The sequence below is a fragment of the Haemaphysalis longicornis genome, unplaced genomic scaffold (assembly GCF_048455015.1).
Source record: "Haemaphysalis longicornis isolate Haplotype H1 unplaced genomic scaffold, Haemaphysalis longicornis Haplotype H1 scaffold_13, whole genome shotgun sequence".
Classification (NCBI taxonomy): Eukaryota; Metazoa; Arthropoda; class Arachnida; order Ixodida; family Ixodidae; genus Haemaphysalis; species Haemaphysalis longicornis.
Window position 1 is genome coordinate 80,423,800 of NW_027526233.1, and position 25,018 is coordinate 80,448,817.

Consider the following 25,018-nt stretch of genomic DNA (forward strand, 5'->3'; position numbering starts at 1 on the left):
TTCCACTGACAAAAAAGGTCATGACTTTCTTACTTCCTTGACTTTTCTTACTGCTAAAATCATTTCTTGCGACGCTTATTCTGCCACGGCTGCCCGAGCGCGAAATCTGTTCAAGATGATGGCATGCTGCCTTTCGCGATTGTGGCTGTCCTTCGCGCACCAGTAGCGGTGCTACCACTAATTCTTTCCTGTAGCCTTTTCATCCTTTCGGACCCTGCAACTTGCAATTATACACAACGTCGAAGCGCACGCAGCGCGTGTGTTTTTACTTGCGCTGAACGGCCGGTCGCGACATCCACCGACCCGGAGTTGCTATGCGGGGGCGAGAGGCGGCGCTGGAGTCGCGCGCAAACTGCAGTGTCCGGTGCCTATAGAAGGCTGGAAGGTTAACAGCGAAAAATAAGCAAAAAAAAAAAAAAAAAACTGCGAGAATCAAAGACAGTCAAACTTTTGTTTGTAAAGAAACAAGGAAGACCGAAAAAAAAATGACGGCAAGAAATAGTATTGACAACGCAGCCAAAAGGGAAGAAAAGTTTGGTGCCCCAAAGAAAAACCTCGATCATCAGGATCGGGAAGTTTTACTCTTTTTAAAGGAACCCTGTAACACTTTCGATAGCGCTTACTCTCCTTCCTTCGCATCTGAAACCACTGGGAAAGCTACACTTATCGCCAGCACGGAGTTGTACTGCGTGATTTGCTGGTCGCACCAGATACGCCAATACGCCGACCGTTTCTGCTTTGTTTTTGTTGCTTTTTTTAAAGTTGTTACCGAAAAGCGTTCATTGCTGCAACTGAGGGAAAACGAGCCAACAGGTGGTACATGGCCTTAGTGACGTAATTCGAGCCGTCGAGAACATCAAGGCCGTGAAAGAGAAAAAAATTGGGCCCATCTCCCCGCGAGGGGGACTCGAGTAAATGCGTCGCATAGGGTTGGGTGTATTGCGTTAACGTTTAGTGTTTGGGGAGTTGGTGGTAGTGAATGCGTTGTATCACCAGCTTCTTGACGTATTTTGAATGAGTCAAGGATATAAGGCGCGTTCGTAGCCTTTAATTCTGTGTCGGTTTTGTGGCGCAGTGGGAAGAGCACCATGTACCTCGCGTTCCGCCCACAGGTAGTGAATGCGTTGTATCAGCAGCTTCTTGACGTAGTTTGAATGAGTCAAGGATATAAGGCGCGTTCGTAGCCTCCCATTCTGTGTCGGCTTTGTGGTGCAGTGGGTAGAGCACCATGTACATTGTGTTCCGCCCGCACGGTCGAGGGATCGAAACCAGGCGCCGGATAATATTTTTTTATACAGTTTAGGGGGAGGGGTGCGGACTACGACTACGGACGTCAACGCGGGTGACATCGTGAGTTACTGAAATGCTCTGCATTTAAAATATTTTCAGCGAGTTCACAAGTTATCTGATGGGCATAGAGCAGGAATTTTTGACCGCCTAATTTGAGTACTGGGTGTGTTGGGTGATTATGTTCTGCAAGCGTTTAAGATTTCAAAAAAGTTGAAAATAGTGTTGCAGGGTCCCTTGAAAGCTATAGCAGGTTACTTGAAAACGTAGAGCTGTGTGGTGAAGATAAAAGAAACGATATAGCGTACTAAATTGTAATGCGGTGGTATCCATTGAAATGCATACGAGGAAAATATTTCTTTTGCCGAAGCCCCGGGGTTTGAAGGTAGCATGAAGGAAGTATGCTAAAAGGCTGTTGAGGTAAATCAAAGAAGATTTAAATGCTGGGGGCGCAAATGCGGTTAGGGCAATATTGCCTAGGGTAGCTACTACCAATTTCGCAAAAAATTAATTTTGTTCAGCGATACATTAGCTCCGTTGGTGAAACTACACACGTCATGCCCCACTACACAAAGGTTGCCGGTATAAATCAACCATCTAATTATACAATCAATCAAGCTATTTCGCGAATTACGCAAAAGATTTCGTTTTGCACGAAACTTCTTTACAGTCCTCCTCCGACCTTTTCGTTGCGCGTGCGCTGCTGGTCCGATCGTCCACCCCGTCACTATGGTACTGACGGTGAAGTGTAGAGTGACACGAACATGGACCTCACCGGACTATCTGGGATTCGATCCGGTGCTCGATTGAGTGCGCAGCTCTGAAGCGCCCGCTACCGTGTTTTGGCGGCTTCGTCGGCATAGTAACCAAGCGAACGAAGAAAGCACCAAAGACAGAAGAAAAACGGAGGAGGAAACTGTGGGGGAAGTGTCCGAGCGAAGGCGGTATTCCGAGGCGGCGCCAAAGTAGCATACGTACTTCGGCGTCCTCCTCGTTGATCCTTTCTCTTTCAGTAAAAAGCAGCCATCTCTCTCCCCGTTGGGTAGCTCATCCGAACCACGTAACATATGCGCGGGAGGTTCAAACACGATTTACAACAACATGCTCGGCGGCGGCGATGCGCTGTGAGATAATGTGTGCCGCTCGGTGCTAGAGTAGCGCCCGCCGTCGTGCGTTCGCTTATCACGCGATCACTGGCTGAGACGCAGCAGCCATGCGCCGTGACCGAGGAGACTGCAGGTTGCGCCGCGTTATTAATAACTAACGCGGCGCGGCGTTAGTTATTGTAAGCCATTTTTTTCTCGTGCATTTCTACGAAGTCCCCAGTCCGAAGGCAATCCTCGGACAGCCCGCGGACTGTCCAGGGCTGCTTAATCAAAAATACCCAATGTGGTAGGGTGAGAGACCACCATATCCGAGGTCTGTTGGCGTGCCCTGCTGTACACTCAATTACTTAAGGTAACGTTTGAGCATCACGCATTACTGTGGGCGGCGCGGTTGGAATTGGGCGCACTACAATGCGGCTATGAACGCGTAGCTACCTTGGACAGAATCTGATTGGGTTTGGAGCAGCTAGATGTACAATGTTAAGGAGACACTAACACGTTTATGCCACATGTGTTATCGTAATGAGTGTGTCGTGCACGTGTTCCGGATATTTGTCTACCTCTCTTCTCCATCTGCCGCACCTTTGTGCGGGGTCCCGACAGCCCGTCACCGCTTGCAGGCGTTGCAAAATGGAGCGTGCTGCAGCGAGTGGGCGAATAGGTGGCACAAGAGGATTGAATGGGAATGGTGGCGACGATAAGGCGGATACCGGTGTTCAGCAAAAGGAGGGACATGCAGACAGTGTCGCTACTAACACGAGTAAACGTGGTCACCCAGCCGGGGACTAAAACGCAGATGACTGTTGGCGCGGTGTGCGAAGAAGCGCCGTGTTGCGGGCTCCTATGATGTCGGGGAAATGCGTGCATGCCAGGGTCCGAGCCTCAAATACGCGATTCAGATATAAATGAGATGCTCACGTATTTTTAACGATTCCTTATAGATCTCTGTTACTTTGTGGTGGTTTACATACATAGAGAAAGCAGCTGTTGGGCTGTTCTTGAATTAAGCGAAGAGGCTTAATCCCTTCTGCGACTTTTCCCTCTTCTCTACTGTTGAAGTCTGCAGTCAGTACGTATAAGTGCTTCACAACGAAGGGCGGAAGTGTTGCTCGTGGTTTCATCCATTTTCTGAAGTACTGATGCCGGCGCTGTTACGTGTGCTTCGCGCTTGCTGTTCATCCCGACTGCCACATCACGTGGGTTTGGTCTTGTTGTCGAAGGTATGGCTGCCGAATTGTTTATTTGTGGATGTTTGGTTGTTTGTTCTTTTTTATATAACCCTCTTTCACGTCCCCATTTCGCACTGCTCCATGAGCCCGCAGACAAAAGTCGAAGCATGTGGGTTCAAAAATCGTCTGCGCATGCTCGCAACATTTCAGGTCCTCCTATCTGAAACAAAAAATGTTTCTGCGTCCTGTCAACGTTCATTTTGAGCGCAGAAAAAAAAACAGGGACACAGTAGACGAGGACAAGCGCTAAGACAAGCAAGAGGCATGCACTGTCCTGTCAAGACAGTGCATGCCTCGAACCAGCTGATGTTTCGCCCGGCTGACAAGCTCTGGCTGCCTGTTTGCTTGCAATTGCTAGGTCGATTATTTCCTCGATTGCTTATTTGGATGCGACATACGTGTATGGCAATCACTTGGTTACTTTTTGAGGGAAGTCAGCTGCATTTTCACACAACCGAAAAAATTACGAGGGAGGTGTTACAGAAGTAAACATCGTAATGAACACATAACATCACGGAAGCGGTTGTCTTCGGGCAAACGAATCACCTGACAAAGCGACATCCCCCCGCCCCCATGTTTTTACCACAGAACTCAGTCGCAGCGTGACAAAGTACATATTTTTTATGCATGGAAAACAGGATACAGAAGTAAAGAGAACAAACTTTACAAACTTTATTTGATACAAACATTAGGTCACAGAAATAAAGATGGATTTTGTATTGAGAATTAACTTTGCAAGTATACACAAGAACACATAGTAGAAATACAGAGTGAAATTCAACAGCAATATTGGGGCTTATCTATATCATAAAGAACTTCTTCATTGTAGCTCTTTCTTATCTGTTTGAAAGATTGCGCAGAAACAGAAGACTGTATCAACGTAAGAATAACAGGGTGCTTGCTTAAAAAGTCGGGTAGTACATGGATTATCTTTTGTGACCCATAGTTAGCGCGGGTTATTTTTTCGTCGCACCCTGAAAGGGCGATCTGTACTTCTGCAATAGTCTATAAATATCTATTGAAAGCCAATTGAATGCGGTTCCCATCTTCGGTGACAGTGTGCACCCTTCGTAACCATCTAAACTTTGGAGCGGCGTTTCATAACTTTAGTCATAGCCCTATATATAAATTACAAAGGCAAAGTTTAGTGATCATGATTTTGGGGTTCAACGCACTGACGCTACACAGGCTATGAAGGGTGCGCAGTAGTGGGGGCTCCGGATTAATTCCGACCACATGCAGGGGATCTTTTATGTGTGCGCCGAAATCTCGAACACACTAAGGGAATTTTCGCTTTTCGCCTCCATCACAAACGCGGCCGCCGCGGCCGGGAGTCGAACCCGCGTCCTTGGGCGCAGCGGTACAGTTTAGTAAAGTGGGCCCCAAACTTATCCCTTGTTGCAACTGGAAAGGTTCAAATTGACAGAAACGGGCGAGCGCGCATATCTTCCAAGGCACCCAGTGAAGGAAGCATTCAGGGTGTTCGAGTTTTTGTATCATTTTATTGCTTATTCAATGATTACACAGCTACTATATTGGTTGAGGCGACAAACTTTAAACGGCGCTCAAGAGTTCAATTAATTTGTAAGCGCTTCTAATGTAGCACACATCATTACTACACATGTTGTTCCTTAAAGGTTTCAGAAGTGTTCAAACCACGGGGAAAGAAGTATTTGAGGGGGGAAATATGCTGGGCTGAGACAGCGCGGGCGGGCTGCGCGGTAATGTCAGTCTGGAGAGGAGGAAATGTAGCTTTCGGAGCAGCACAGAAGATGGCGCGTCAAGCGCGCTGCCATAGTTTACATGTTGTGGTCTCTCTACCTCACAATATGCATAACGCTAGCTTTGCACAAGGCAGGCATTCATGCACACCGCGAGGAACCACCGTGGGTTCGAGCTAGTTGAGCACGCTCACGATACTGAAACGCCGTCGCGCCAAATCAACACCGCCTCTGTTGGGCAGGTGGAGAAAGGGGCGACAAAGGAATATGCCCAGGGCACGGAGGGAAGACGTTTATTTTATACTAACATTCTAGTCACATATTTTACAGTACCAATTACACAATTTACAGTACAGGTACGTACTTCCCGTTAGGTGAAAGGGGCGATGGGGCGCCACGCGCAAGTGCGCACGTTTCGTCGGCGCAGAGCCAGTGGGCTCTTCTGTCAGGGCAAATTCCGGGGTGCACGCACGTTGTTCGCGCGCGCATCGCCGTGCTGGCCGGATCGGCTCGCAGCAGCGAGGGAGACGGGGCCCATTCGCTCACAGGCGCGTACCGCACGGCGTGTTCGTCGAGTGGTAGGTACGGCCTTACTATATGCAAGCGTAGGGACAACAGGAGCAGCCTTAGGCACGGGCCGCAGCCGGAAGGGCTGGTGGGCTTTCGCCGGCGCCACAGAGTGGCAGCCGGCTGGTAAAGAAAGCGTCACATACCTTCGGCCAACGCCTTCGGCGTCCTGGAAGCGTCTCCCCGAACGGACCCCCGCGCAGGGCGCGCGTTCGCGTCTCGGCGAGAGTCGGGTTCGGGCCTCGTTCAAACGGACCAATGAGGTGAGGTTAGCTCCGCTACCAGGGCGGAGCGCCCGCTGCGTGACAGTGTTTTATCGCCGCAACGGTCTCGGCAGGCTTCACCTCACGCAAGAGTTTGAGAGACGGCTCGGATCTACACAGAGGCGCCAAGACGAGCCGGAATTTCGGAGGAGAGAGGGGAAAAGCGCCGCGTGATGGCACAAACCCAGTGATCGCGCAATGGCCTGGGCGTCAGGATCCCCACACTCCCCTCTCCTTAAATGCCCTCGCCGGTCTGAGAAGAGTTGACCGGCCATCGCCCAGGCATGCAAAAGACGGCAAAGAGTAGAAAAGAATGCATGCACAGGGCAGTCTCAGTCCCCAGCCCATTCAAAAGGTTTACAAGCTCTACAAACACTACCCCATCCAGCACGAATGATACATACAGCAAACTACACGCGACACTGAGCTACATATTACATAGTAATGGGTTACACATGCAAACACAAAATGAAGCTATTGATATTTACAATGATTACAGTTATCGCGATACTATAATAAGAACAATAATGCTAATAATATATACATGCAGTGCGATACTATGCTACATAGGGTTACAAAAAGAGAGTACACTACGACTATAAAGAATCAGGGCTAAAGAAAAGACACAGGCATGCTAGAAACTACGAAAATTACATCATGTGCAAAAATGCCGACGAGTCCGTTTCGTGGGTCTCGCGAATGTCCGGCAATTGGGAGCGCAAAAGGTTCTCGGCGAAACGTCTGTTGTGGCCCAGAAGGCGTGATAATGGCTCAGAGTGCCGGAACAAGCTCACCCCTATGTCGACACAGCAGCGGGCCCGCACCGACACACGGGTAAGCAGGCTTGTGAGAACCGCGTCCCGACGCAAGGGGGAAGCGCCTACCCTCTCGGGCCAGTGACTTCTTGTGACCAAAGGGGTACCGGCCATGAGGGGATGCAGCTGAACCGTACGCCGCCAGGTATGATGACCAAGATGGCGCTGCTCAGGTGTAGACCTCGCGTGGCACTCGATGGGTGCCCCGCCAAGGAGCGACGAGCGGCGCTGGTGGTGGCTGCCGCCCAGAGCGAGCGAGGCAGCTGCCTGACGACAGCCGTGGTGCCGATGACGCATGGTGCAGTTCCGACGACACTACCATATTGTCCGCATCTGGAGAAGGCACCTATGCCGCAACGCGCAACTGGCCGCCAGTCCCGCCCTCGTCGGTGCAGGGCAGCCCGGCCACGTTCGCCCGCTGAAGGCGGCGCGCAGGGGGTACATGCCGTTGACCCCCGAGTCAGCACAGCTGTTAATGGCCCGGTCAAGTTCACTGTGCGGAAAACCCCCTCCTCATCCGTCGGTGTCTATGCACACGGACCCTTCACCACACTGACGAGGCACCACGTGACCGCGGGCGCACGGGATGAAGCAGACACCACTCACGAATGCACCGTTGGGTTCGCTGAAGCCGGCAGAGGCACACACCACACGCACTCACGAACATCCTATGCGCGTTACAGCGTTCGTGCCACCGGGGCCAAGTTCCTTCGCCACAACGCGGTGCGCCCCACTCGTAGCGTACGCCCGGCCCGCGTTTTCCAGGAAAACACAACCTCCCGTTGGCATTGAGTATATGGTCCCCCCAAAGTCTGGCCTGCTCTCCCAACTTCACACAGTTCACGCAACGGCCTCCAGTACGCGCTGCTCACCCGAACACGGGGGCCGCGGACGGCCGAAATCCGACACCTTCAAAACAAGACTATAACTCTCGACCCTGGCTGCGCGCGAAAGCCAAAGACAGTCCTCGAAGGGCACTCCCGCGATCGACCTAGCCGCCGCTTTTCGGCATTCGCTCCTCCCTCAAGACTGCGCCCGAGTAAAAAAAACAGAAGAGAAGTAAACTAGCCCTGCTCACTGCCAAACTGGATAAAAAAAAGAAAAGAAACGTACACAGCACTTCGTCCCGCATGCGCAGACTAAGAGGGTTCCTGTACCAAATAAATAAAGTTAAAGCACTGGAAAAAGAAAACACTACATCGTGCACCGACAACACACACACACATAAAAAAGAAAACAACCCTAACGCCTTCAACGAGGCTAACACACGAACCGTACCGAACCCAGAAACTAAGCCAACAAAATGGGTTCATGCTACATCACGCGGTACAACGCTCAAAATACTAAGCGGAACACTCCCTCACCCTGTGCATTAAACCAGTGCTCTAAACAATAACAAAACAAATTAGGACAAGATACATTATGTGCAGTCATCAACGCCCAAATGGGGACACACTAATACAGACAGTGCCACGTAACATGCACACTGTTACAAACCGAGTAAAAAGAGAAAACATGCGCTTACAGCTTTGCTGGAGGGGAGAGACAACTGACCACACAGATTGGGCTGGGGCGGCCGGGGCGGCCGCGCTGACTGAGACTGAGAGAAGCGAAGTCAGCACGGGGGCGAAAGCGCCTGCCGTTTACTGTGCTATGATCACTGAGGCGACCTCTTCGTGACGTTATATTGATGAGCCGGCCGAGAGAAGCCTGGATTAACGTGGGTGCCGTGTCATTACCGCGCAGAGCCACTGTGCTGAAGCGCCAAATAGTCAGCCCGTGACACCATATAAGTAAAGCTCTGCTTGCTTCTCGGCAAAGGTCCCTTCAAGTCGCAAGCAACTACCTGCCATGGACGCACACTGTCAAATGGCTTCACAATTCCAGGCGGCTTCCCACCGTGCGCCCTCGCCGTTTGACAGACATGGCAGGACCGGCAACAGCGAAAATGTCTTGCCTCGTCCCGGGCCAGGTCACGGAGCGACTCAGTTTACCAAAACTTTGGAGCCGCCTAAATGCCCGGCGAATGGTTCGTCATGAGCTTAGCGCAGCAGTGCGCAACTCAGACTTAGGGGGTTACCACACTGAATGGTTCAATTGCCTCATCATCGGTGGCTACGTAGTTAAGCACGAGTCCTTCACCGTCCAGCAGAAATTAGTTCCCCGGGGCGTCGGCGACACACGCTGACTTCAGCCCCCCTCCCGCGCCTGCTACAAGACAAGTAGCATCTCGGCGCACGCCCGCAGCAGGACAAGCTACGTCTCGGCGTCTAAAAAGAAATCAAACTAAAAAAAAATGTCTCCCAGAGACCGTCGCACATCCGTCGACAAAAGCGGGTCATTCTGCTGGCCGGCTACTAGCTCTTTTCGGCTCAATACAACCGCCTTGCAACGGGCATCGCTTCCCCCTCCTGATTTTACAGCCGAGGCCCGTCCGCTTTCCGGCGGCACGGAGTTCGCGAAAAGCGCCTGCCCCTCTCTGCGGGGTGTCCGCGCGTCCTTTCTCAACTCTGGGTCCTCTTCCTCCCCTCAACGGCTGTCAATTTCGCCTCCTTTACGGGCACACGCTTTTGCGCCGCCGGCTAAAGTCACACTTGGACAATAAATCTAGATGGATTACGAAGCACGAGATAGCGCGTCAACTACCACGTTCGTGCTCTACTCTCAGGGGACGGCAACAAGCATATATCTCGCGTGCACTACTCCGAGTGGCGGCTGTGGCCTTTCACCCGGAATACGTATACCGCCGCTCCAGTAGGGCGCGGTTGCACCGTCGCACTGCCCCGTGGGGCTGCGTGAACGAGGGGTGCACGCACACTCGCGTACGGAGGGGCAGTCGCCTCGTCCCCGTAGCAGCCGCCGCTAGCGGATAAGCATCAAGACTGATTCCGGTTGCGTACTCAGCTTAATTAGCGGCCAAAGGCTAATGAGCCAATGGCCCCACGTTGGGCGCCAGTTTGTGGTCTCTCTACCTCACAATATGCATAACGCTAGCTTTGCACAAGGCAGGCATTCATGCACACCGCGAGGAACCACCGTGGGTTCGAGCTAGTTGAGCACGCTCACGATACTGAAACGCCGTCGCGCCAAATCAACACCGCCTCTGTTGGGCAGGTGGAGAAAGGGGCGACAAAGGAATATGCCCAGGGCACGGAGGGAAGACGTTTATTTTATACTAACATTCTAGTCACATATTTTACAGTACCAATTACACAATTTACAGTACAGGTACGTACTTCCCGTTAGGTGAAAGGGGCGATGGGGCGCCACGCGCAAGTGCGCACGTTTCGTCGGCGCAGAGCCAGTGGGCTCTTCTGTCAGGGCAAATTCCGGGGTGCACGCACGTTGTTCGCGCGCGCATCGCCGTGCTGGCCGGATCGGCTCGCAGCAGCGAGGGAGACGGGGCCCATTCGCTCACAGGCGCGTACCGCACGGCGTGTTCGTCGAGTGGTAGGTACGGCCTTACTATATGCAAGCGTAGGGACAACAGGAGCAGCCTTAGGCACGGGCCGCAGCCGGAAGGGCTGGTGGGCTTTCGCCGGCGCCACAGAGTGGCAGCCGGCTGGTAAAGAAAGCGTCACATACCTTCGGCCAACGCCTTCGGCGTCCTGGAAGCGTCTCCCCGAACGGACCCCCGCGCAGGGCGCGCGTTCGCGTCTCGGCGAGAGTCGGGTTCGGGCCTCGTTCAAACGGACCAATGAGGTGAGGTTAGCTCCGCTACCAGGGCGGAGCGCCCGCTGCGTGACAGTGTTTTATCGCCGCAACGGTCTCGGCAGGCTTCACCTCACGCAAGAGTTTGAGAGACGGCTCGGATCTACACAGAGGCGCCAAGACGAGCCGGAATTTCGGAGGAGAGAGGGGAAAAGCGCCGCGTGATGGCACAAACCCAGTGATCGCGCAATGGCCTGGGCGTCAGGATCCCCACAATGTTCTTCTACGGACGCGACGCACACAGATCGTAATATCGAATATATTTTGAAAATTGACAAAATTCTTTCCGAAAGATAGCTTTCCCGTTATTTCTCTCCACCTTCGGGTGGACAAAATTCTCTTTGCCGGTTGGCCTGTTTTTGTACTGTTGCAATTGGGTATAACCGGTTATGCTTCTGTGGTACCGGGGAGCTATGAAAGCTCCATTTACTCGATGCAAAATAAATAAATAGAAGTGCTGGACATTTTAGCAGCTGTTAATAACCAAACTGCCCTAGCTACAAGCTGTACCGCACTTGAAACGAAGCACTGAGGGAATCCCGGAGCAGACGACGTCTGCCGACGCCGCCTTCCCGCCACGAGTGGGTCACTCTCGCCGCTCTCGCCTCTCGCGGGCGGCTTCCGAGATTTGCGCGCGCTTTTCATTTTGCACAGGCAGGGCAACATGAAATATGAACTGTCGAAATATGAACTAATGGCACAGAGGATAAGTACCATCATTCACTGGAACTAATCATACCTAGATTCTCAACCACATGTTTTTTTTATTGTAGGTTTCGCGCTCTAAAAACATCAAAGCCCCTTCGTCCCGCGAGAAATGTTTGAAACGCGACGATTTCTTCCGCCGCAAATCTACTCCAATGAAAGTCTAATCGTGCGAGAGATTCGACGGCGTCGTCTTCCCACGGCGGCAGCCGGCTATGCACCGAGTCCGAGTGACCTTGAACCGGCGAGCCTTTTCCCTTTGGCGCCTCGCGACAGACGGCGCGGCGGTGCCGTGCCCGGCACCGTGACTTTATCGCGCCGCAGGAGCAGGCCCTGTTGCGCCTCCTCAATTTCAAACCAAATTATTTAGAAATAAATGTATAAGAACAGCTAAAATACGTCTCATACGTCTCGTGCGTATCCTAAGAATTGAATACTATAGTGCTATTTACCTACAACCTATTAGATGTAACAAAGCAGCACGGCTACCGTGACTTTTTGTTATAGGTAATTAGCTGTTGGGGACAACATAAAAATGAGCTTGGTGCAATGCTATTGCGTGACCAATAAGATGGTGCACGCCGGAAAAGATTTCCGGCGTTGAACCGCTTACACAGAATGATAGCGTGTGTAGGAAGAGCGGTAACGTCAAACAGAGCCCTGAGCCAGCTGAGCGGCATTGGCGGTGGAGGGGCTCCGTTCGCGCCACTGCCTACTTCATTACTAGGGGATTTTATTACAGCGTCTGTTACATTTGCGTACGCTAAACGCTAAAATTTTGTGTCACGCTGCGTAACCACTGCTTGGCGAGTTTCAGTGGAGCGTCTTATCAGCTTTGCATAGCGACCCGTTAAGGCTTACGGCGCCATCTGTCGAATGCTTTGCGAAATGAATCGCCGGCTGATCTGCCAACGGAATACCGGAGCAAATTTTACGGCTATCCAAACAAACACAAACAAACGCTTTCCCATTAGCATTGAATGCAGCACATCCACAACATGAGAAGTATATTCTCCAACCTGAGTAAATACCATAAAGAAAGCGTTGAAGCCTCGTGGCACTTCTTTCGTGCAATTGCACAGAATGCCCTGAACCAAATGTCCAGGCAGAGTCCTTCAATGCCTTTCTGGTCATGAAACTTCGCCGCCACGCTATGGGAGAGCTTCGTACTCTGCCCAGGGAGGCCGAGCCGCGGCGCTAGTGTTGATCGGAGGGCAGCCGGGGGCGTGGTCAGAGCGCGTTTGGCAGGGAATGCAGGGAACGGACGACGGAGTAAGATAAAACACACGCTCGCCGCCTTATCAGCAATGCGCTTTCTCTTTACGTGTCGTGGGCCGATCAAATGGACTTATCATTTTGTCGGTGGCGAAAAAATTTGGTGCGAACGGCCATGCTGCTACTGCGTTCCTGCCTGCCGGTCTGGCTACAGAGCAGCGGCCTCCGCCCGATGCCCTCCGATCTGCGGTGGCGCCCCTTGCGGTAGCCTTTGACCCCGTACGAAACTTGGCCTGGAATTTCATGACCAGAGAAGCATTGAAGGACTGTGCTCCAGGTTTGACGCATACAGTTTATACAACTTCAAAACAATCCAGAGATGTGATTCGAACAAAGACAACGTCACGAGATGCGTTGCAAGACTGAACCGCGATTGATAAGCCATCGGTTCCCTCCTCCAGCTCGTCGTAAATTCGGCACTGAACTATCGCGCTGTATGCGGGGACGAACAGCAAGTCACTTAAATGTGATGCGCTGGCCGAGAAAGCTTTAGTCACGCGCAGTTTAGTCGTACGTCGCTCGAGGAAGATAATGCCGAGCATGGCAAGCGCTCTCCACCCACCGAAGAACAACGTCGCATTTCATCGCGAAGCGAACGCATCCCCAACAAACACACAGCTTCGGTCGCTGGCCTGTCTACAAAGCTTCGTTCGGACAGACAGCGATGTAACGACGATACAGAGTAGCGCGAGGGCGACGTGCCAAGTACGCGACGTGGTTAAAAAAAAGATTTGTTTTAATCCACGCTGTGAAGTTGGTTAGAAAAGAAAGCTGTAAACGACACCCACCACAACTTGAATTCCCACACGTGACTCTATAAAGAGTGAAACAAGATATTCTGCCTGAGGTTACCTAGAATTCGCAGGGAGCGACATCCCGACGCACAAGCGTCGGCCACAGCCGGGCTAGAGCGGCGGACACCGCCGCTGAAGCCCGGACATGCGTAGGCAGAAAGAAAACGGCGAGGAGCGTCATTCTGAGACAGCGGAACCTAGCAACACTGATGGGCTGCCTCGGCGCTGCATCACCGCGCGACACAAGCGCGGAAACCACTAGGTATGTGAGCTTAGTGTACTATTTATACCGATTTAAACTAGTTGGTTTTGTAAGTTTGAGAATTGCCAGGAAGCTGAGGGAACTCTTATAATCGCTATTTGCCAGAACCTGTAGCTCCTTTCGCATTTTATATACCTGCTAAAACACAACCGAATAGGTGTTCACCAATTTAGAAAACAGATTCCTATTCGTGCCAAGCAGTGCGCAAAACGTAGTATTTGCTTAGCGGACAGATGTCTGTATGTGGTCTCTGCATTATGTTTTCGTGCCCTGCATACCAATCTTTAACGTATCTTTACAGTACGACCACTTAATTCCGTCGTGGCCTGGTTACCCAGGAGGTGCTGTCGAGCAATTTAATCAAGCCGTGCGAAGGAAGCTCACGATGGACTCGAAACTGCCAGAAAACAGGCGCAAAACAACCGTCGCTAAAGCAGACGACAAAGCCGGGCCGAGCCGATGCGCCCGCCGGCGTGAGGGAGCGGGGAACGCTGGGTAAATTCGCCGCGCCATCCACACTGGCGCCGTGAGTGAAAACCGCGCTTCCCTCAACAGCCGCGTTGGAAGTTTATTGTCCCGCCTGTCACAAAAGAACCGTTGGCTGGTAGAAGTAGAAAGCATTGCTTTAAAACACAGGACCAGGGAACTTGTTCCATCGGAAGCAAATTACAGTCCACAGAAGTGTTGAACCGTGGTTGATTGTCGAGCTACTAGCTGCCATGTTGGGAACGAAAGCGGCCTCGCTTACGCAAGCTATTTTGCTGAAACAGCGTCGGCTCATCTTCCGTCCGCTAAACGCCGAACCGGCTTAGCGTACGGCGCATGCGCAGTGCGAACGATGCAGTTAGCGTTCGCTAACTGTTTACGTACGGCTGCGTAGGTTCGTCTAAAACTGTCTGCTATGAAGAATTACAATTCAAAGCAGCGGCTGCTCGCCCCGCACCCGCCGTCAGACTACCTGCCGCGTCCTGTCACGACCGCTTGTACGCTCTTTGAAATGAAGTCGGCAGTGTGTGCAGGGACGAGTAGGCTGCAAAAGAGGGAAGAATGAGAATTGAGGCACCGAGCCGCCGATAGTCCTAGACATTAAAGCGAGCGGCAGACTGCCAATAGAGCTCCCAAAGCGAGCAACCATCAGCCCTGACACAGCTAGAACGCCGCAAAGCCCGGTTGGCACAGTGTACGGGGGCCTTTCAACTGTTCCGGTATTCTAAATTCAGGTTTGGGGTGTTTAGCGCACCTACAAGCTACCATTGGGGCATGAGGCGCGCCGTAGTGGAGGGCTCCGGACAAAGTTCGACCACCTTGGGATATTCAACGTCCGCCGAAATCTCGCACACACGGGCGTTTTCTCTTTCTGCCTCCATCTTCAAAGCAGACACCGCGTCCGGGATCGAGCCCCCGTGCTTTGGCTCAGCAGCACAGCGCCTCAGCAGCCACTGAGCCACCACGGCGGATCGTTGGAGGCTTATCAAGTAGGAGTGACGAGAGCAAATCGGGTGAGAATCAAGATCGCGAGGGAAAGAGATGGGACGCGCAAGTATCATTGCAGTTACCCATGGATGTTCCATTCATTTTTTCAGTCAGAAGTGAGTGATGCATGTCACCATGCCTAAAAATAGTCCGGGCCACGCGAGCGCCGAACGCATCTCCCCGACATCTGACGTTCTGCGTTGGAGACATCGATGTGCGCGTGCGGGTTCTACCAGGCACGCTACCCCATCTTACCCCATGTTTTTTTTTTTTCCTGCCCTTCATGCGGCAAAACAGATCACATTCAGCGTTTGGCCCTAGGGGGGTAATTTTGCTGAACACATCATAACACCTGGCATGCTTTTCCCGTGCATTGTCCTTCGCGGGTCTTTGCGGTGCTGTTATTTTATTTTTACTTTAAGTGATCCTGTAGAATACCGCCATGTATTCTTGATCTTTTAGGGCCTCAGGCTCTTGGTGTCTCCTGTCGATGTCGTCGTTTCATGAAGTCACTAAAACACAGCGACTCTCGTTTTCGAACACCTCGCTCTAGAACGTGACGTGTGTCAACAGAACACACCGGGACACTTGTTTTCCAATGCCTCACGTCAGAGAGCTTCGTGCTTCATAAACATGAGATTTTTACACCAAAGCTGTATGCCTCTAGCCCCAACGGTTTTGTCCCCGTGGGCAACCACGCGAAGACGCCACGAATACACTCATACACTGCATGCTGTGCCCCTCCCCAGGTTGACGTTAGTGGAGATTCCCCGGGATTTTTTTGTCAAACGCAATACCACGCCGATATTTGCCCGCGTGTTCTTACGTATTCATACCTATTTTAGTACCTGTTTTCTTGCCGCAGTCCATTTCTGTTTTGGTGCGCTCATTCTTATTTGACAACCAACTACTTGTTTTGGGAAAAAATACGGAGATACGAAGGAATATCTGTGGCGCAAGTTCGTCACCTCCACAGGAAAGATGTTAGTATCTGTCGGATCGCGGCAGAGCGAGCAACGCCCACTTCCCCCTGGCCGTTCGCAGTCGAACCTTGTGTGAGCGAGACATGTTGAGGAAAGCAAGGGACCCCTAGCGGCCAATGCTGAATGTGATCAGCTTTGCAACTTTTAAATGCAGAGCATTTCAGTAACTCACGATGTCACCCGCGTTGGCGTCTGTAGGCGTCCGTAGTCGTAGTCCGCACCCCTCCCCTACACTATATAAAAAAATACTATCCGGCGCCTTGTTTCGATCCCTCGACCCTGCGGGCGGAACGCAATGTACATGGTGCTCTACCCACTGCGCCACAAAGCCGACACAGAATGGGAGGCTACGAACGCGCCTTATATCTTTGACTCATTCAAATTACTGCTGACGAGCGCTCTCTTGTCAGCAGTTGCCACAAGTGCAACAACATTAACGTAACGCAAACTACTTGACGTCGTGCGCCTCCGGAAATGCTCTGCATTTGATCGTGCCCCTCGCGAGGGGGATGTCTCACTGCGTCGCAATGCGAACAGTTTGCCATTATAGTTTCCGCCCGCTCCGGTCGGTGTCGCCACGGTTCCAACCACGGCAGGGGAGCTGCGCGGGCGTTCGTTGATCGGCGTGCGTTCCGGCGTGGTGGTTTGATGTTTACTGCAGGGCGGTAACCGAAACGTTGGCCAATTCCCCTAAGTGGGGATGTTTCGCTTTTTTTGGATTTGGGTACTGCTGACAGGCAGCGGCCGCTGCTGAAGCCGCTTTTAGAAACGGTTCACATCATTTTTAAAAAAACACTTTTTCTCATAACGTTTTCGAAGGGCAAGGAAACAAACGGTACCGAGAGTGGTTGGACGCGCACATCTATTTGTCGTCAGTGTCTTCCATTTCTTTCGTGTTACTTCATGAATGATGGGAGGCGTATTCCGTATTTTTTAAAAGGTGCTTTAAGCAAAACCAATGGACTAGCAAGTTTTAATTATTTTTGCACTAAAAGAAAACTGTTCTTTTTTAGTTTGACGACCTCTTCCATTAAATGGCCGGTTTTAAGCGCCTGCCGTCGGAGGCATCCTGTCTTAAGTTGAATTAGGAAATTAAGGCATGCAGCTTCATGCAGGCTGCATGAGCGGCCTGCATTAAGGCATGCAGGCACGCTCCATGCAGCGAAGTTTCTCGGCGAACTTGGCGCGGAGGACGCCGCGGTTTGACGCGCCGCTCAGTTTTCGTCCACCCCAACCTCCATGCAACGTGATGCCAGGCATAGAGTTTCATACGAATAACTAGAGGGGAAACTGGCGCTAGTGTCAACGCGAACATGGCAGCGGCGCTTACGCTTCATTGGGAATGATGGGTAGTTTTGGAACCGGATTGCGTAGGATCAAACCGGGCTTATGGCTGCGCAAATTGTGTTTTTTGACAAAAAAAACTCTTATTGCCCGGTTCTCCGTTTACAAATTACATGGCGAACAAAAAAGTTAGGGAAGAAAAACCGGTTTTGTACGAAATAAAACGGCGCGTTTAAATAAAAAGCAGACGCGGAGTCGAGAAGGTTTGTGGAGCAGGTTTGCCATTTTTCGCCAACTGCAGCAGTACGCGGACTTCTTTAAAAACTACTTGTAAAAGTTTCGGCGCTGGTGGTTTGTAATAGTAACAGAATTTTTGTGCTCGTAAGAAAAAAGAAACCGATTACCTTTGGAGAAGTTATATAGTGACATACATAAAGCTGCGTTCCTATCAGCCGCCGGCGCTGCTGTTCTACGCCGTAGGAGCCGGCGTTCGCACGAAAGGTGTGGCTGTTCCAAGCGATTCGCAACCGTCATCAGCTTCGACAATACATTGCTCTGCCGAATAAGCAGCGCCGCAATTCCTAATTAGCAGACAACTTCGCCGCACAGAGCGCCGTCATTTGTGTTTTCATGCTCGCTGTGCGGCAATGCATTGATAACCCACCCAATTCGCAACTCTGGTTATAAAACATTCCACTCAGGGCGGCGTCAGTGCACGCGAGGCATGCAGTTCAAGGAGAAACGTATTTTGATCACTCCTCCCAACACCCCCGCCTAGGCAAATGCGTTCATGCAAATCCAAAACGAAACTGCCTGCAATCCATAGTAAGTTTCACGAGCCATCAAGCGCCAATCCGAATCCACAACTACCCATCACGCCCATTGAGGCGTACGATCGCAGCGCCAGTTTCCCCTCTAGTTATATTGTAAGAAACTCTATGATGCCAGGTGATGCGCCGAACGCCGCCGATGGAAGACAGGACAGGAAGTACAAGGCCGTGATTGGCTGCGGCCTCAAAATGCAGTTTGGCGCTTCCGGTCGCGTATGCCGCCGCGTGTTCGACATATAGCTCGCGTAGATCAGCGGCGAACAGCCGTATTTTCGACGCCGGCGGCGGCGGCGACGTTCACCGCCTTTTCGCCTACATTTCGCTGCATGGAGGTTGGCCTTTACTCGGCCCCACGTGACATTCATTATGGCTGCGTCAGCATTGCCCTTTCTTGTTTGAGGGTGTCTCCAGGAGGACAATATCTGCGAGTGACATCTGTTAAGTTTTAAATCTGTATTGACGCGCGGGAGGATTTCATGAACGAGCCAATCAAACTACTAGCCCACTCCGCCTCTAAAATTTCGAGTGATTGTAACACGAGCAGTCAAATCAAGAGGACTTAATTGGCGAATTTGACCTGTCTCACTTTTTTCCCCTAAAGACCGGGCTAAATAGGAACCAACTGTTGTCCACTTTTTTTTAAGAAGCTTTGAAATGATTAGTTTGCCTATGCTCTTACTTCGGTTTTAATACGTCAGCCTGATTTGGGCCGTTTTGCAAAATCAGGCTTCCGCATTGGCCTTGTCAGCGCGTCTGTGGTAGTGGAAAAATCCTAATGGCTGAGACGTCGCCGTAAACCCAGCCACGAATCTCACCCCATGCCGTGCGAATACTGGCGCACATCGGCTGGACGTCACCGTTCGCGGCCAACACGTATGCGGCGTCCTGACGCGGTTATTTTCCGAAACGCGTAACTTGACTCCGAACGCAGGAATGTAGCCGTCTCGCGTCACCATTGAGTGTGCAGCAGCCTGACATAGGCCTAACGTTGTACTTTTGGTCTAACATCACCGGTTGGAGCCGCAGCTGAAATTACAATGCGCTTGGCCTTGTTCGCCATGTCGTTAGGCGGAGGGCTACCGCTACCTGACGTCAATGCACTATATAGGCCTATCAACAAACCCGCTCAGGGGGATTGGCCAATGGCGATGACAGCAGCTGTCAGAAGAGCACAGCCAATTCCAATTTCGCTGCAACCCATCGACAATCCTCGCATTCCATTAATTTCGGGAGTTTGGCCAGTGTCGATGACAGCTGGCGTCAAAGCCCAACGGCCGGTTCATCCATTCTCATTGACTCCGACTCCAACATACCAACACACAATTCCGTTATATATCCACTTAGGGGGGATTAGCTCAGTGACGATGACAGCAGCCGTCCGAAGCTCACTGCGAATTCCCCAATTCCCTTTCGCCTGCGCCGTCAACATGTAACAACCACTCAAAGGGAAAAATCTGCGATGGGGGAAAATTCCCTATGAAGCTCACGGTGGATTCATTTGGACGAAGTCGTAGGGTAATATAAAAATAAAACGTTGTAGCCTAGGATACCCATCAGAAGACTGAAGCGTCCCGCATAATTGTATTCGTGTTGGCACTGCTTTTTTATTCTTGTGTGACACCTTGAGTGGCCAGTCCTTCGCGTGTGCTTCTCATTTTGTACGATTTGCTGTTTGTGTTAACTATAGCATGCTCACATTTGCTTCGAAACAGCTCACACAGCTCACACTCACACAAATGTATTTTCTCGTCTCTCTTGGGCTAGGCATCATCATCATCATGGAGCGCAGTGTGGTGCGCACAGCAAAGAGACCGACTTCCACAATCATACCACCATCCATACCACAAGTCACCCGGTTCCACCACGCGTTCCCAAGTTTTTACGCCGAAGCTGTGTTTCTACATACCGTTAGCGTACACAGATTGGCGTAGAACAGAAATTTTTGGCCACCAAGAGTATAGTGTTTTGCGTTTCCCTCCTCAAAGGCTCCTGGAGTTACGTTTCGGCCGCTGTTTTTCCCGTCCAACTCCAAGGGCTTGCGGAGCGATGTTTTGGATGTTGTCTTTCCCGTCAAGCATGCTCACATCACCGGTCGCTTTATTATGCGTGCACGGGTAGGAATTTTCGATTCCAGTCACGGGGGCCGCTTTTCTGATGGAGGCGAAAAGCAAAAAAGCCCGTGTGTACGAGATTTCGGCGCACGTTGAAGATTCCCAGCTGGTTACAAATAATCCGGAGCCGTCCACTACGGCGCGCCTCATCGCCTGCATTGCGTCGGCGGGTGAAACACTACAAACAATCCACGGGTAGGAGTTAGATAGGAGGGTGGCGTGCTCGCGAAGCCTCGCTACACACGCTCATGACTGCCGTCCTCTGTGGTCGAATGGTTTGCGCTGGTGTGATACACACCCACGACCCGGGAGAGGAACGGACAGCCACATATTGTTCCGATGGAGTAAAACTACAGTCCTCCCAAGCTGCGCTCAGCTAATTGGCTAGGATGTATGCTCAATCGGAAATCACGATCAAACGCCATTCGTTTCGTTCACTTCTTTGACTGCACCCAACATGGCTCGTCATCACCATTCACAGCGTGGTGCGGCACTGATTTTTTCTTATCTCATGGCTTTATCTAGTGTTCTGCTTCCCCACCTCCCGTTCCCAGCGCCTCAATAGCCGCACCTGTATACATGCACTATCCACCTAGCTAAGTACGTTGGGAAGTCGACGGGCGACGAGGCATCAACACTGACCATCCGCCCCACCCCCCCTTTTCCCTCGAAATTTTGGGTTTCGCTGTTTTTCCTCCTCCGCCCCCTCCCCGTTAATGGGGATGAACGGAGTCTATAATTTTGGCCTACCACCAAATAACGGCTGCCAGTAATTTCTGTCGACAACCTGGCGCCCTATACCACACGGTACACTATCATCCTTACAATATAGCAACAACGACAAAAAAAGGAAAACACCATTTAAGCTTGTTTCCTCATTTATAACAGCCTCAAAACTTAGCAATAGCACAAGACTACACCCTTTCAAACGGTTTTTATCGTAAATTACACCCTCCTAAGGGTGCCTTTGTTCTTGGATAGGGTGTTAGTATGTTAGTTATTAGCAAAAAGGGTGTAAACCAATTTCCACTGTTTAGGAGTGTCAGAAAACCCCGTTTCTTACACCAAATCCCCACCCAACGTACGAGCAGTGGGCGGGCACTGACCTCTCAATCCACCTTAGCCTGGTAGAGAGGGCCAGTGCAGTCGGCGTGGGGACCACGACTACAGGGCGCCCAATTATAATCGCGTGAAGCTCGTAACAATAAATGTTTTTCACTCACGCACTCACTCGCACGTAATGCACAGAGCTAACATGGCTTGAACGGCTGTTCTCACCGCAACGATCTGGAACTTTGCATTGCACCCGAATAAAAACAAACAAACCACGAAAGCTCCCGTCTTACGAGGAAGATGGCTAAAACTCAAAACTTCCTTTCGTGCAACCAAAGTCGAAGTCGCAGTCCAAAATCCAACCAGCTTCGACCTTGCCAGAACGCCGCAATTAGACAGACGCCGGCTTCATAACGAGAGGGGTACGGGTCCGATTACGGCCACGGCTTTTTTTTTTCCCCTGTTGACTCGCTTTGATGTGCCTTCCATTATCATCATCATCGTTTTGTGAAACACGCTGTGTAAAGTTTACTTTGCTTCAGTCCGTTTTGGCGCGTCATCAAACGCTATCAGTAAGCCATAGAAAGCTTGGCTTTAAAAACCATATCACACTGAAGCAAATCCCGCCCACTCGATCTTTTGTTTTCAATCAGTTTGTTGTCTCCTTTCTAATGTCTTTGCTTAGTTTTTCCGAATTCTTAGAATGTAAGAAATCATCCCGCGTTCGCCACCGCAGCCACGTACTCCCTCTCCACATTATCATGCCGCGCAAGCTTCCCCTTCTTTTCGGACGTGAACCAAAGCCCCCCAGCTTTGTCTTTAAACGGAAATGCCAGCGTACGGCTCTTATATACGACGCCTGACATCTTTCGGCAAGGTCCTCGGAGGCGTTGCCAAATCACCCCCTACCCTACGACGGTGGCTAGTCAGTGAGCGGAAGCGGTTTGCCGGTTAGGTAAAATCAAGACAGGCTGATCAGTTGCAGTTGCGAGACGACACCAGCGAGGATTGCTGTACTGGATTGGAGCAGTCTCTCTTGATTTTTACACAACCGGCCAAACCGGTTCCGCTCACTGACTAGTCAGTGAGCGGAAGCGGTTTGGCCGGTTGCGTAAAAATCAAGACAGTCAGTGAGCGGAAGCGGTTTGGTCGGTTGAGTAAAAATCAAAACAGACTGCTCCCATCCAGTACAGTAATCCTCGCTGGTGTCGTTCTGTCTTGATTTTACCCAGCCGGTAGGGGGGGGGGGGTGATTTGGCAACGCCTCCGAGGACCTTGCCTATCTTTCCGTTCACTCTGCTTTCCATAGACGTAACTGATTTTTTATGATGGTTCGCAGTTCTTCCGATTGTAAGTAAACATTTGGGAGTACGCAATGGCCTTGTACCTTCATGTACGGTACACGTGACTGGTGCACTTCAGATGTCATGATAAATAGTTAAAAGGGCGAGGCCACTCACCACAGGGAGTCGGCATCCAGGGTCGACAGCGCCGTACGAGACACCGCGTCGTGGTGTCCCCCCACGAGGTCTGCGTGGTGCGATGCCCCGTTGATGAGCTCGTGGCCGCCTCCCCGCCTCAGCAGGTGGTGGTGAGCGAGGCTGTGGTGGTGGTGGTGCTGCGGCGACGACACGTGGAGGCCAGCCACCGTCAACGTCCCCTGGTCGTCGTCATCTTCGTCGTCGTCGTCCATCAGGTCCCCACCCCCGTGCCTGCCACCGTACACAGACGCGGTCGCGGAGCCCTGGTGATGGTGGTGCTCGAGGAGCAGACCGGCGTGCTGTGCACCCGCTTCTTCGGCTTCCTGGTTCAGGTCCAGGGGAACGGGGGACGACGAAGAGGGGTAACGGCAGCTGTCCCCGGACGAGTCCGTGCCCGCTCCGCTGCTGCTCATCGCTGAGGTTTCCATGACGGTCGAAGCCGAATGTCAGGCCGGGACGAGTCAATGGTGAGTGGCTGCACCGAAGATGTTGCGGCTGTTTCGCGGGCTTCTCACCATATTTTGGTCGACAACAGCTATCGACGACTAGAGCTTTAAATTGTCAGAATGGGTACCAGGGTCGTTACTGGATCTCTCCTGGATAGTCTTGTTGTCCCGCAAAACAATCGGTAAATGTTCGATGGCCTAGAATACGTTTTTTGTTTACTTTTAGGTTAGATTCCACAACTGCCCAGTCTTGTTATCTTGCACAGGCTTCCTCCTCGTGATGTAGAAAATGGCCAAGCTCGACAAAGGGACAAGTCCCCAAAACAGGTTACCTTCTACCCTTGTACTTGGGCGAAAGCAGACCCAGGCACTCCCGTTCCTTTCTTTGATACCACGGTTGCTGCTGCGAACCGCTGGTGTGCACGATAAAGATGGAGATTGCAATGCCAGCAGCTCAAGGAAGAATTTCGGACACTCTCCGGATAGTGCGCGCAATGCAGTAGGAGGACCTTCGCCACCGCTATGCAGGTCAGTTCTAAGCACTTAGTTGAAGGTCTAACGACTGAGACTTAGTCGGGTCGCACCTCCCACCCCTGATAGCGCAACACAGCTTAGAAGGCCATGGCACGCAGTACTGTACATACACTTTAGTACATACTTCAGCGCACTACATGCGTTAAGGAGTCATAAAAATCTCTCACTAGTGACAGTGGTTACAAACATAAGGGCAGCTGCCAAAGCCTCACTCAAAATCCTCGACGACGCACTGTACAACACTTCACAGGGAACACAATCTACGGCAACAGGACAATCGAAGTCGCTTGGTCACCGCACTTCTGGTTGTGTTGTGCCACCGTCCCTGCCAAGTTCCTTGCATCCAGCGAACCTTAGGCAAACAAAGCACCACTGCGTCACTCGTGACACGCCGCCGCAAGAATGTCACAGAACTGAAAGGACGCGAGCGCGAACGAGAGTCGTCCCCCGTCAATGCCGGACTAGCGACAGCGTCGGCAACGCCGACACATCGTCACCGCCGATTCCACGGGCGTTGGGCGATGTTCCCAGGTAATATCCGGTGTTGGTGCAGACGCGAACCCTCGTGCTTGTCCGACAACGACTACTTGCTTCGCCTCGAACGTTCTAGCGCGATGAGACAACGCGCGGCACCATGCCCAAGTGCGCGGCCAAAAACCGAAAAGAGAGAAAAAAGGAAAGGGAGGGGAGGAGGCCCGCATCGCCCCTTCCGATTGGTGGCCACGACGAAGCCCCATTGAGGAGGGAGGAGCTTCAACTAAGCGGTCGACCAATCGGAGGGCGGAGAAGGGGAGCAGAGTAAGGGGGAGCGGTTCTGTCTCGTGATGGGAGAGATGAAATACCGAAGCGGCTTATACCTCGAAAGGTGCGGTACCCGCAAGCCCGTTGCCTCACGGCCTTCTTTCTTTTGAATAAGTGCGGCTGAAAAAAGACGCGGGTTGTCGACGGCAGCGGGCCGTGTGGGGAGACGGAGGGGGAAAGAAAAAAAAAAAGATGAAGAGGTAGGGCGCAGCCTGTGTGCGAACCGGTTTTGTTGCTCTTTTTGGGGTGCGTACGTGTCCCTGGGGCAAGGTTTTTTAAAGGAGCGT

The 25,018-nt window shown here is 51.7% G+C and overlaps 1 protein-coding gene across 3 annotated transcripts in view; it reads right to left on the reverse strand.

Moving 5' to 3' along the window:
- The window catches only part of LOC144164357 (uncharacterized), a 143,316-nt gene extending 118,749 nt beyond the window's left edge, over positions 1-24,567 (reverse strand). For 2 of the 3 annotated variants that reach the window (XM_077694871.1, XM_077694870.1), the window contains exon 1: positions 22,930-24,566. In XM_077694871.1, the coding sequence (XP_077550997.1) occupies positions 22,930-23,378 (449 nt within the window). In that variant the 5' untranslated portion in view covers positions 23,379-24,566. Of the gene's footprint in view, positions 1-22,929 lie in introns of all 3 variants that reach the window. The other variant, XM_077694872.1, reaches the window with a different exon arrangement.
- Positions 24,568-25,018: the final 451 nt, after the last annotated feature.